Consider the following 13,975-nt stretch of genomic DNA (forward strand, 5'->3'; position numbering starts at 1 on the left):
CAAAAAAACAAATAAAAAATCAAATTTCCAACTCACAATACGGTCAAAAATGTTATGATAAAATTTTAAAAAAAAATTGAAAAATTGGTTGTAATACATTTCCTAAACGAAAAGGATTTTTCAAAAAATATAGAAAATATAAATGGAAACATTGGAAAAAGAACAAAACTTTTTCAAAAAAGAAAAAAATATATTCAAAAAAAGAAACCAACAAGTGTTTCAAAAAAGAAAACTTGTAAATGTTACATTTGTAACGAGGAAGGTCACTATACACCCGAATGCCCAAAAAGGGGAAAAAGTGCAAAGAAAATGATCAAAATTCTTGAAGAACAAGATTTTGAAATAATATATGGCGAAGAAATTTTTGATGAAGAAGAAATCTTATACGAAATTTCTAGTGATAAAGAAAGTTCAAATGAAGAACTAATCTTCATGATGACTAATAATAGTTAAGAAATATCTCAAAAAGCAGATAGTATATCTCAAGAAGAATTACAGACAATTTGACTTGGAGATGTAATTAGAAAAGAAAAAACTTTTACCGACGAAGAATTAGCAAAATTTGAAAAAATGCAAGAAGCTGTTGTTCCAGAAATTTACAAACTTTCAAAATTTAATTTCTTTTCTGCAAGAGTGTTTGAACAATACAGTGGTAACACTCAAGCAAAATGGTCAGAAGAATGAAATATTGATATTTTTTTTTATATAAGAAAAATGTTGCAAGATGAAAAAAAAATATCCTGAAATTCAATATATTCATATTGGATTAATTCAAGTAACCATAACAGCCTTATTTCGCCAAGGGATAGATACTCCTATTTTGGCAGTAATTTTTGACAAAAGATTTTTCGACCCAATGAAAACAATCATTGGAGGAATTCAGTCTAATTTGGCTAATGAAGTAGTTTGGTTTAATGTTAGACTAAATTTCTTTATTTCCATAAATGATCCTAATCTTGAAGATACAGTCAGAATAAGAATTAAGATACAAGGATTAGGAATGAAATCAAATTTTCATGATTTGGCTAATCATTGGAAAACAATTAACAAATTAACCAAATTTCCTGAAACAAAAACAAGATCAAACAATAATAAAATCGTTGAAATCTTTGAACTAGAACCATTTGACACGGTAATACAACCTCGTCTAATGAATTTGAGCGATTTAGAAGTCCCTCGACAATGGTTAATCCATGACCTGGTGGGACAAGGAGAATCTTCTAGAACAAAAAATCCTGCACAATTACAAATGTAGGCATCAGGAAAAAATTTATATATTGGAAATACAATTCCAAAAATTAAAAAATCAACTTCTGTATTTGAAAAATATTTTCCTAACAAATCATTTTCAAAATTAAGCATTGGAGAATCAAGTAATAATTCTAATAAAGAATCTATTACTTCAAACAATATTCAGATTCTTATTTTTCTAGGAACAAGAAAACAACTTGAATATATTAAGTCTGCATATATGTATCATTTTCAAACAAAAAATGATAATATTATTTTTTCTCCTAGCCAAGGAAAAAGAAGATATACATATGTATTGGGAATATTTAATTTTGTAGGTTATAAACCCTATAGCCTCAGTGTTCTCATAGATACAGGAGCTACAGTCAGCTCATGTAAATGGAATGTCATACCAAAAGAAAAATAGGCACTAATGAAGCATCCAATTTTGGTTGCCTCCACCATTGCTATCACAACCATCTATTAGAAGAAAAATAAATTTGCTAAAATGAGTTGGATAGGTTCATTTAAATTCGTCCTGTTTTTAAATCAACTCAACTCATTTAAATATGAGCATGTTTGGATTTAATTTATTTTTAATAGAAATAGCAAACTCAATCCAAGCCCATGAATCCACCTCCACCGCTGCCATTGCAACCATCTATTAGAAGAAATTTGTTTTTGCTGAAGTAAATGAGTTGGATAAGTTCATTTAAGTCCATCCCAGATCAAAATTAATCCAACTCATTTAAATCCGAGCGGATTTGGGTTGAATTTATTTTTAATGCATAACCAATTTTGATCTGTCAAAATCTATCTCATCCTACCAGTTTGTGACCTCTACTCTTTTGTACTATGACACAGTGGACCAGTAAGTAGGGAGTTGCTTTGAAAGGGAAGAACCATTAGGTGCAGGGTTAAGCAGAGTAGACTCGTTATTTCTTTGTTCTATTGCACCAATAAAAAAAATTAGTTTTTGATGAATCAATATATTCATTTGCATGCTATTAGTATCTACAATAAAAAAATAATAATAATAATAAATGTAGTTGCAAGATAAAATGTCTTCTCAAACAATTTGGTTGGTGTCAAGTTACGTGAAATATAGTCTGTTTCAATATGTGTGTTTTTCAATAATAATGTCCGAATGCCCAACCTAAACTTATAGTATATTGACTTTAAAAATGTATCATTTCCTTGTCAATTGGTGGCTTCGCTCCTATTGGCCAATTTTAAAACCTCTTATTTATTTTTAATTCAAAGGATTTATTGGCGGTAAATCTATTTTTATAGGAAATATGACATTAAATCCAAAAATTAATCCTTATGAAGATAAGGATATGATTATTGAAATGATTCAGCGAGAAGAACAATTTATTGTTTTGAATGATTTTTTGATTTTACCCTCATTGTCGTTAGATCACCGTCAAACCATTGTTAGCACCAGAAAAATCGATAGTGCTGAAAAAAATTGTCAGAAACTCACCGTGGCAACTGCTGGCGATAGTGATATGGATAAATCGACAAATTAGGTGAACAGATAGGTGCATGTGAACAAATAAGAGGATGAGGTATGGATAAATAGACGGACAGATAGATGACAGTTGGACAGATAGAACGATTGGTAAAGGTAATATGGCCTTTCAAATTATTTTAATCTTTTGATCCCAAAAAAATAAAATTTGGGACTATTACCCCCAAAAATTTTGAAATTGGGCTTGTTGCTCCTAGTTAGAACCCCCCTCCCCCTTTTTTTTTTTGATAAGCTAAGAAAACTTTATTGATGAAATGTAGCATATAAGTATGATGATACATCAATAAAAGGGAAGCAACAAAGCTAGCAACAGCATAATAGAGCTAGCAACCTCAACAGTATGAGGATACTGAAGCTAACAACAGTGCTAACTGAAAGTAACATAGCTGATCAACAGAGCTAGCAATAACAGAGAGAACTCATTAAACAGCAATAGAGGACCCAAAACTGAAGCTAACCATCCCCCAACAGTTGGCAAGAAACCAACCATGGGAAAGACCACAATCCAAAGAAACCGCAACAGATTTCAGACTGAAAAATCAAAAATCAGACAGCAATCCTGATCTGGTAGAGGTTAGATACAATATCGTGCACAGAATAATCTACTTTCAAGAGCCATTTTGCCCACAAAGCTATCTACACTTTTATCTTTTCACATAAATCCTGAATATCAAGCTGAGCTCCCTTAAACAAACATTCATTCCGCAACTTCCAAACAGACCACAACACGACAGAGGGGATAATCTGCCAGACTTGGCCAGTCCAAGACTTGAGCTTACCACCAAACCACCAATGCAACAAACCTGCAACAGAACTGTGTATAGCCCAGGCCTGTCCCCACCAATACACCAAGTGAGACCACCACTTCCAAACTACAGGACAATGCAGAAGCACATGCTCCATAGACTCCTCCACAATATGACAGAACACACACAATTTATTAACATTCACACCAAGAACCCCAATCTTTTGGAGGAAAGTTAAGGTTTTGACCCTACCTTGCCAAGTCAACCAACAAAAAAACTGCATTTTTTAAGGAGCTAAGTTGACCCACACCCCTGGTGGTACTGCCACACCTTGCCCTGAAGCTGTATCCCACCACTTCCTCACAAATGAGATTGTGAACTGCCCAGAGCTCTCTGCTGCCCAAGAACAAGAGTCCTCAAGCCTAACTCTAAGGATTGGGAATGCCACCAACAGACCACACAGCCTCAGCAACTCTTTTACTTCCCAAGCTAACAGATTCCTTTTAAATTGGAGCTGCCACTCCCCTGATAGACTTTTCTTTATACTGATTTGGTGGAGAGTCTCCTCCTTTTCTGTGGATAGATTGAATAATCTGGGAAATTCAGATTTCAAACTTCTAGAACCCAACCAGGTATCATGCTAGAACCAGATTCTCCTCCCATTACCAACAATAATTTTTATTTGGCCTCCATAAAACTCACCCAATTGCTGATTACTCTCAGTAATTTGTGTAATGTCCCTTCAAACCATGGAAACCCCTGCTATTTGATTCACTGAAGGGATCCAAGCCCCACTTATCCTGCCATACTTAGAACACACCACTGATTTCCAAAGGGCCTTATCCTCACTGCTAAACCTCCACCACCACTTTAGTAACAAATATGCATTAACCACCCCTGAGTCCCTCACACCTAAGCCACCTTGGCTCTTTCTTTTTGTGACCTCCTCCCATTTAACAAGATGCACTTTCCTATTAGTTTCATTCCCTCTCCACAAAAAATTGGACTGCAACTTAGATATAATCTTAATAATCCCCTTAAGCATCTTAAAAATAGAAAGAAAATAGATTGGTAGATTGGCCAAGGCTGATATGATTAGTGCCAATCTCCCAACAAAAGACAACAACTTTCTTTTCCAGGAAGAGAGCTTCTTCTTGACCTTGACCACAACTAGTAGCCATGTACTCTTCCTTTTGGGATTAGCCCCCAAAGGCAATCCTAAAAAATAGAAAGGCAATTTCTTTGACAGACAATTCAAAGCCGTAGCCAAGTCCTTGGTTTGGTCTTTATTATACCCAACCCCACAGACAAAGCTTTTGTGGAAGTTGATCTTTAATCCCGACATCACCTCAAAGCACCTCAAAACTCTCTTTATGTTCAGCACTTCCTCCGTAGCCCCTTGTAGACGTCCCCGAACGTCCCGGGAGGAAATCCCCCCCGTTTTGTTCATTGGGCTCACTACAGTTCAGGAATCAATGTCACAGTCCTGTATCTAATCTCGCAGAATGCAATGCAAGACCGATGAAATCATCAAAAAGTCCAAATCCGGAAAATCGTTTTTGAAAACAGATTTTTTTGAAAGAAGTGCCAAACATGGACTGTTTTGCCAGATACAGAGTCGCTACTTAAATATTTTATTTTGGAAAATTTAAAAAACCCTGACTCGTTGCCTAAGGCCACGTGTCCGTCATCACCAAAGTTGCCTCGGCTCGGGAACATGGGTACGATTGGAGAAGGTCACTTCGTGAGCACCCCCGCTCGCCCGATCAAAGATCGGCCTCTACTAACCATGATATCGGGTTTTGAAAACATTATGCATTCTTATTCCGATTATTAGTCTAGATTTATTATGTGATGCACACAGCATACAAGTATAGACTGGGTCGCCTAAATTGGAACGAAACATCTCATGTTTGTTTTAAAAAACGGTTTGCTACTCGCAAGTAGGCTAAAATGTGGATTTGCCACCCTCAGGTGGGCTTAGAAAACAAGATGATTTGCCATTATCTAGTGGGCTTAAAACTCACAATTAATGAATTGTTCCAATTCAAATAATCCAACCTTCACCCATAGGCATTCAGGCAGTTATATCACATAAGCAATTAACCTCATGGTAAGCATGCTATCATGGCAGTCACTCACACACATGTAAGGATGCTAAAGCATAAAACTAACCGAGTGCTCCAAGCCAAAACAAAAGCTATGTTAGAAATCCATGCATGATCCGAACTATACAGAAATGCCTAATGCAACACATGCAAAATGCAGCTAAGATAGGCTCGGCTATTCTAAAATGGCATATGAAATGCTACAGCTAACACGTATTCAACTTGGAATTGAAATACAAATGCAGTTAGTATGATGCGCCGAGCCCGGTGCATGCAAGATAGATGAATGAATGCAAACATGCTATCATACTGTATGCTAATTGAAACATACCCTAATCTAACCATCATAAGATGGTAAATAAAAGGGAGAAAAACGTAGGGTTGGAAGACATACATCACACTCACGCACACTTATTACAATTGTGCCCTCGCTTGGAGGGTCCGAATAAATAATACAGTCCGAATGATTATACAATCCGAAATGAATAATTAAATATTACAAAACCCTAATTAATTAACAAATTAACTAGGAAATCGATAAACTAGCATGTAAGCCTATGGACTGCCTCAGCTCTGTTTCGAATGGTGGAATGATGCATGCTCGAGTTGCCTGGCGCGGAAATCCATTACGATGCCCCGGTTTGCCTTTGTTTGCAATTGTTTTCGGAATATTGTGCAACGCTCCAGAAGGCCGCTGATTTCTGATTTACTGCAACAGAGAGCAACAAAAGGGCATGGCAAAGTATTTCATATATGTATGCATGACTACTCTTCAAGGAGTGTAGTTTTCGATCCTCGTGCCATCAATCACGCATATAGATGCATGATGGCCGAGGAGTCGAATTGCACGACTCAATATGAAATGAATGCACATGAAAATACAACAAGACCTAAACTCCATCATGGGTAATCCAGAGTGTCGGCGACCGGGAATTGAGACACGTTCCGTCACTCAGAGTACGAAACGTCCCTCGTTTCCCGTGCTTGGGCTAACTCCTATCCCAAACATAATGCAAATGAGATGGTATACACAATGCGACTAACATACAACCTAGCATACGCAATGCTATGAAATGGCATACACAATGCTCGATGCAACATGACATACACAATGCTTTAACATACAACCTAGCATACGCAATGCTATGAAATGGCATACACAATGCATAATGGACTTACACCAACATGAGTGGACCTCAGTTACACTCACATCAGTAGTCATTACACTACAACAAATTTGGGATTTAAAGACGAAACAAATTTGTCCCAAAATGTATATATTTCGTCACCCAAACTAATTACGACAAACATTTTTCGTCACCCATTTTGTCTCCAAAGGGTCGTCGCTAAAGGGTCTTAGAGACGAAAAAAAAAATTCGTCATTGAAAATGATAAATTTGTGACGAATTTTTTTGTCTCCAATACACTTTGTTGGGAACATACTTGTAATAATTAGCGACAAAATATTTTGTCATTAAAGAAGAAATTAGAGACAAAAGTATTTCGTCATAAATATAAGAAATAGAGACGAAATAATTTTGTCACGTTTAATATAAACGAAGACGAATTTTTTTTGTCAAAGAAGCTACCAATAGAGACAAAAACAAATTCATCATTAAAAATGATAAATTTGTGACGAATTTTTTTGTCTCCAATACACTTTGTTGGAGACATACTTGTAAGTAATTAGCAACAAAATATTTTGTCATTAAAAATAGAAATTAGAGACGAAAGTATTTTGTCATAAATATAAGAAATAGAGACGAAATAATTTTGTCACGTTTAATATAAACGAAGACAAAAAAAATTTGTCAAAGAAGCTACCAATAGAGACAAAAACAAATTCGTCATTAAAAATGATAAATTTGTGACGAATTTTTTTTGTCTCCAATACACTCTGTTGGGAACATACTTATAAGTTATTAGCGACAAAATATTGTCATTAAAGGAGAAATTAGAGACAAAAGTATTTTGTCATAAATATAAGAAATTGAGACAAAATAATTTTGTCACGTTTAATATAAACGAAGACGAAAATTTTTTGTCAAAGAAGTTACCAATAGAGATAAAAACAAATTCATCATTAAAAATGATGAAATAATGTCAAAAAAAATTCGTCACACATTGAGGGTAATAGTGACAAAATGTGACAATATTTTTTGTCATGACAAATTCATTTAGCGACGAAATAAAGAATTTATGACAAAATTAATCATCCACCTAAGCCAAACAAGAGACAAAAAAACCTTCTTTAGGGATGAAAAATTTTGTCAATAATTTCATAATATTTTTTTCCACATTATATACCTATTTTATCAAAATCTAAATTTTAGTTCAACAAATTTGACCCTGTTCATGTTGAAACCTGTTGAATATAACAATTCCATCACAACTTAACCTAACCTGTTATCAACACATTTACGAATTAACAAAATGAAAATATACATTCATCATTACAAATAATTTCATCCTGATATAATAAAATAGTGAAATATCCACAAAATATCCAAAAGTTATAACTTGTTCAATTCCACCAAAAATCCAACAATAACTAGTGTAACTGTATGTGTATCCTTATCAAATAAAAATGAACATTCAAACAAATTACATCATTGTTGCACGTCAAAAATGCCACCCCAATCTAATCTGCAAAAAAATAAATTAAAAGTTTTAGTAATAAATCAATTATACAAAAGATTAAAAACATTAGTAACTCATCAATTTACAATTAGATCAATTATACAATTTATCCCTGTAACAGACTTTTTTTTTAGATTATGAGAACAAAAAATTAATTTTAAGGCTAATTCACAAATGGTGCATCCCATTAATGTGCCATAAGTTCATACAACTTATATTGGTTCTTGTACAAATCTGTAATTGTGTGATAATTTATCATTTCGACAGCCTTTTTTCAAGCTTTAAGTATAGAGAAAAAAATATATTTTTTAGACTAATTCACAATTTATACATCATGTGCACCTGTACAAATTGGATGTCATATGCATGTTTCCATTACTTCCTAATTCTTCAAACATGTATTCTTTTATAAAATTTGTTATATTAAAGTTAATATACTTTACCAAGAAGTATGTCCACTTGTGGATGAGTTCCCTCCACTTCCAAAGTGTCCAGTGAATCCTTTGGTCCTCAAAAAGTTGACAATATCAGCCATTATCTCCCCTTGCTTCTTTTTACCCTCTTCAAGATCTTCTATTTTATTGTTCTGCATTTGTATTTGTTCCTTTTGTGTCTCTATTTGCATCTCAAGGCGCTTCACGTAATCATTTGTTTCAGCATATATGGTAGTGGCTCTCCTAATAGAGGATGAAGGTCTCATGCCAAGTCCCTTCACATAGCCAGACCTTGGCTTTAGGACATTGATTGATAGCTCTTCTGCAGTCAAAGGGGTTGATCCCGACTGTGAGAAGTGATCAGCCCGTGTCTGTATCATATTTTCCTATCAAATATAAAAAAAATTAAATAATTATTAGAAAATTAAATAAGATTACAACAAATAGTATTCTAAATTTTTTTTAATAAAAATTGCAATATATACTCACATAATTACACTGAGCTTGAGATGAGATCCACTCATGTGTTTTCTCATTATAGTGAGTTTCCTTGTACAACTCTGCTAGATCAGGTAGCATCTTCTTTTCTCGTGCCTAATTCGATAGACCAAATATTCAATATATAAAGATAAGAATCTAATATAATTCTGAAAGTGCAAGGATACGTACCAGTTTTTCTACTCTAACAGGGATTGACCTAGAACCACACCTATGTTTTGTATACATCCTTTCTCTGTTCGCGATGTTGGCCTTTGATTGTTCCTATAAGGAAGAATGACCAATATAACAATGAAATGTATCATTAGTAAGATAAATATGTTGGCTTTTGATTGTTCCTGTAAGGAATAATGAACCAATACAACAATGAAATGTATCACTAGTAAAACAAATTTAATGGTTGATAATAAAGAAATTGCATTGTTCCTCTCTATCATTTTCCTATATATCATTTCAACTTAAAAGATATTTCAAATTATTCACTAGTTTCATTCAATTCTGTGAAAAATAGATTAGAGGACTTATTGAGATTTCATCATAAGATGGTTTTTCTGGGTGAAAAAAGAAAAACAAGTAATTTACACCGTTCACAAATAGGGAGTATATAAGCATGGGCAAGATAGATTGTGAAAAAATCCATTTACATTTCACAAGATATGAAACAATTACTGATACCAAACTCATAACCCTTTCTTTCTTCCGCAACTCTATCAAATCTAAAGTTCTGTCTCAATACCCTATATTAGTTACGTAGCTAGTTGCTTACCATTATCATGAAACTTCAGACCAAACCCAAGAACAACCAGAAAATTAATACAATCATAGAAACTGAAATCTTAGTTCTTTATTCTATGATGTGAAAGATGCACTTTAAGGAACCATAAATTAATCTCCTATTATGCGAGCCTTCCAATCCATGTTTAATAGTTTCCATTTCTCATTTTTCCACTTATTTGGTTTTTATTATGTTCCACTTACATGCCTAGAAGATAAAGGGAAAAGAATACATATGGAATTTCACAGCAAATTGATTGTGTTCTTTCTAGTTGTTTTAGAATCTCTCCCTATTCTAATCAAATTCTTTCTTCGCTAATATAATAAAAAAGATGAAAATGTTACCAGAAATTCTTTAGTGTTCCACTTTTTATCAATAAGATCTATCCACTTGGTAGGATTGACATTCTTCGGTGGGTGGTTTCTTGCGTACTTCTCCCCTTTAGCCTCCTTCAGCTCCATGAATTGTTTGTGCAGCCTATAGGTATGGTTACTCAATCTCTGACCAAATTTTGTGTTCATTGCCTTCTCTATATCAACAGGGTCTCCTTGTAAATCAAATTCATCCTGCAAAAAATAAATAAGTCATAGATAATTCTTATAAAAAATAAAATAATTACAATAAATAATTAAGATTTCTAACCTATTATAAAAATGAGTAAAATATTTTTCTTTGGCTAACGTCTATTTCTCAAAATAAAATGACATTCGCAAGTTGAAGAAGCACTACAATAAACTTGCCTAACGAACCAAAACCTATGCTTCGCACTCTCAATCAAACACCAAGTATGCAAAATATATGCAGAGAAGGTAACGAAAATTGGAATGAATTGGATTGAAGGAGGGCTGCATTTTTATAGGCAATGAAAAATCTATTAGGAAGAGGTTGAAACTCTTTGAGGATGGTGAAAGTTTCGCAAATACTGGCTCTGTTTGAACATAACAATCACCTCTGTTTGGAAAGAAAAAAGAAAATTTGAAGGAAAAATTTTCCAAAAAAAAAAAATTTAATTAAATAAGTTTTCTATAAAAATACATCTATGACATTATTTTTTACAGAAAACTTTGGTGCCACTTCACTTCTTTCCTATGTGGGACAAGAAACACAAACATGAACCATTTCCAAAGAACTCACGTTGGTGTCAATTTCTTATTCACCCGTAAATGATTTTCACCAAGCAAATACTTATTCTTAATCTCCACATAAAAAGAACAACTTTGCCTTTTGGACCAACCAAAAATATTCAGTGGATTTTAAGCTAATTTGGCTCCAAAGTTAGCCAAACTCATGCTCATAAAACCAATTTTCCAACAGATTTGCATTCATATTGTCCTACACCAGTCACTTCTATTTCCATACATAATATTGAAGACTTTCAACTCCAATATTCCGTATTAAGAACAATGGCCACCAAATTCAACTAGTATTTCCCTTCAATGCACACAACACAACTAGAAAAAGAATGGTCTTAAATTCATTTTATGAGCTACAAGTGGTCTTTAGTTTCATCTCTACAAGTGCGTGGTATGGTGAGGTGTGGTGCTTTCTTCTCTTTCTGATTTTCACAGTAGCTCTCGATAGGATCTTCATAGTTGCATGCCGCTAGTTATCTAGGTACGTGGCTACTTGTGAGCTAATATTTGTCACTTACAGTTTCTTCAACCTCAAGTTGTTGATCAAATTTCTCCCAAAAAATAAAAACAAGTTCTTAACAAAAAACAACCTTCTTAGCAAGTTTCGCGGTCATATGTGATGTCAATTTCCCAGTTAGGTGTCCATATATTCCTACATTTTGAAAAAAGAAAAAGAAAATACAGTAACTATAGAGTAGGTATATGTTTACCATTTCAGTCCGTACCAGAACAAAAAAAAAAAAAAATGGTTGCAAACATATGCATACAGATTGAAATTGTATAATGAGATAGTGAAGGGAGTGTAGAGACAAACAGTCCTACTAGAATTGGCAAACCCCAAAGGAAATGTGAGAAACACCAGCAAATAATAAGAGAAATGAAATGTTGACAAACACATTGAAAATCTGTGCACTCCTACATCATAAATACATGCAATGCAAAGAGACCTAATATAAAATCTTCCATTATGAAAAGAGAGCTAATTAACTACAACAAGATCAGTACATAACTGCAACCATACAAACTCATACTTCTAAATATGTTACATTCAAACATATGCATAAATGCTTCACAAATGTATAGAAAAGTTTCTAAATGTGATGCCATGAACTGCGTAATTGTGGAGCTCGTACCTTCATATATATACATATATATAGACACTAAGTATATCCTCCTCTATTCATATATATATCCTCCTCGAGCTCGTACCTTCATATATATATCCTCCTCTATTCTTTTTTGTTATCTTTTTCTTTGGCTCTTCTTTGGAAATCATGTTAACAATAGTATCAAAGTCAAAAGGAGCAAAATATTAAAGGGAAAAAAAAATGCACCCAAATGTTGATTGTTGACAAGTAACCAGGTGTTGTTTAGGATACTTGTCTTAAGGAGAAAATAAATAGTACATTTTCCAGTATTTCTAACAAATATACAAAATCTAACTCTATCAAGGAATATGTAAAAGTTTATGTTCCTTTTCTCTGGTAAATATGCATCTAAAGGGAGAAGCTAATTCTCTCTTCTTTTTTTCTTCTTTGTCTTCTTCTTCTTCTTTTTTAAAAAAACAAAAAATAAACTAGAGGAAGAAGTTAGGGATGTTTGCACTATAAAATTGATTGGGGGAAATTTGCACATAAACAACTAAACCCAATGATTCAGCTCCTAAATATATTGACATTGCACAAACCACAGAATCTAAAAGCTAGCTATATTTCACAATCGTAATTCTGTCACGATCTAGATCACCGATTTTGACTCTGAAATGGGCTACACGTAGTCGTCACAAGTCAAAATGACAGTCAAAGATTCAGTAAATCTCGCTTCAACCGAATCGCAAAGCGTCGTAGATCACAAAAACAAAGACAACAGAAACTGAAAATGGATCAAGAAATTGAGAAATTCACCTTCAATCGGCGGGAAATCCTTGCACAAATCGTTGGCCACAGAACGAATTTCAGTCGTGAGGCGAGAGACATCGTCGGAGAGAGAAGTGAAGGGGTACTTGTCGTAATAAGAAGCAAGAAAAGCCCTAGTTATCGGAACCAGACCGTCCATGGAAGCCATTGAAGAGACGACTGTGAAGAGATTGATCGATCGCTCGAACTGTGAAGAAGAAGAACCGATTGCTGTCTATCTGCTTCCATAGGCGCCAATACATTTTTATTCCCCTCTAAAATATTTTTACCAACTAAATCATTTATTGATTTCTTCACCAAAAATAAAAATATTAGAAGCAAAAATAATTTTGTCACTAAATAATATTAAATTATTAAAAGTTATTAGTAATAAAAATATATTCGTCATTAATAATTTAATAGTTGGTGACCAATTTTTTCGACATCAAAAGTCTCAAAATTTTGGTACCTTCCGAAAAAATTAGTGGAAAAATCTACAGTGACAAAAAAAAGTTTTGTCACTAAATAATATTAAAATATTAAAAATTATTAGTGACAAAAATATATTCGTCATTAATAATTTAATAATTGGTGACCAATTTTTTCGTCACCAAAAGTCTCAAAATTTTGGTACCTTCCGAAAAAATTAGCGGGAAAATCTACAGTGACAAAAAAATATAAATAGTGACGAAAAATAGTTTTGTCACCTAATTTTTTTAGATTGGTGACGAAATTTTATTTTTGTCTCTAAAAATTGTACATTGGAGACGAAATATTATTTTCGTCATTAAAAGATACGTATTTCAACGTTTCTTTCTAATTTATTTTAGCAAAACTAACTTTTTAACAACTTGAGCCAAAGATATTCTTATTCTTTATTTTAATTTCTTTAATTGACAATTGAAATTAAAAAAAAAACAAAAAAACAAAATCCACCATGTTTAGTAAGTACTAAAAAAGTTATGTTTTGTTCTTTTGTTAA

General features: G+C 33.4%; 1 protein-coding gene across 4 annotated transcripts; it reads right to left on the reverse strand.

The window, feature by feature from the left end:
• Window positions 1–8,043: 8,043 nt before the first annotated feature.
• Window positions 8,044–13,323, reverse strand: LOC114303789 (uncharacterized). Of its 4 annotated transcripts, XM_082886698.1 has the most exons (7): window positions 13,003–13,323; window positions 11,689–11,750; window positions 10,310–10,531; window positions 9,362–9,454; window positions 9,182–9,286; window positions 8,702–9,078; window positions 8,044–8,264 (listed from the first exon to the last, which is right to left on the reverse strand). In XM_082886698.1, coding segments are annotated over exons 1-7 (1,020 nt in total). In that variant the 5' UTR covers window positions 13,163–13,323; the 3' UTR covers window positions 8,044–8,263. The 4 variants fall into 4 exon arrangements, with proteins under 4 accessions (XP_082742824.1, XP_082742826.1, XP_082742823.1 ...); XM_082886700.1 differs by lacking the exon at window positions 11,689–11,750 and having other exon boundaries at window positions 13,003–13,314; XM_082886697.1 differs by lacking the exon at window positions 8,044–8,264 and having other exon boundaries at window positions 8,564–9,078.
• Window positions 13,324–13,975: the final 652 nt, after the last annotated feature.

This window comes from Camellia sinensis, chromosome 9 (assembly GCF_055761805.1).
Source record: "Camellia sinensis isolate YWXY chromosome 9, ASM5576180v1, whole genome shotgun sequence".
NCBI classification, from domain to species: Eukaryota; Viridiplantae; Streptophyta; class Magnoliopsida; order Ericales; family Theaceae; genus Camellia; species Camellia sinensis.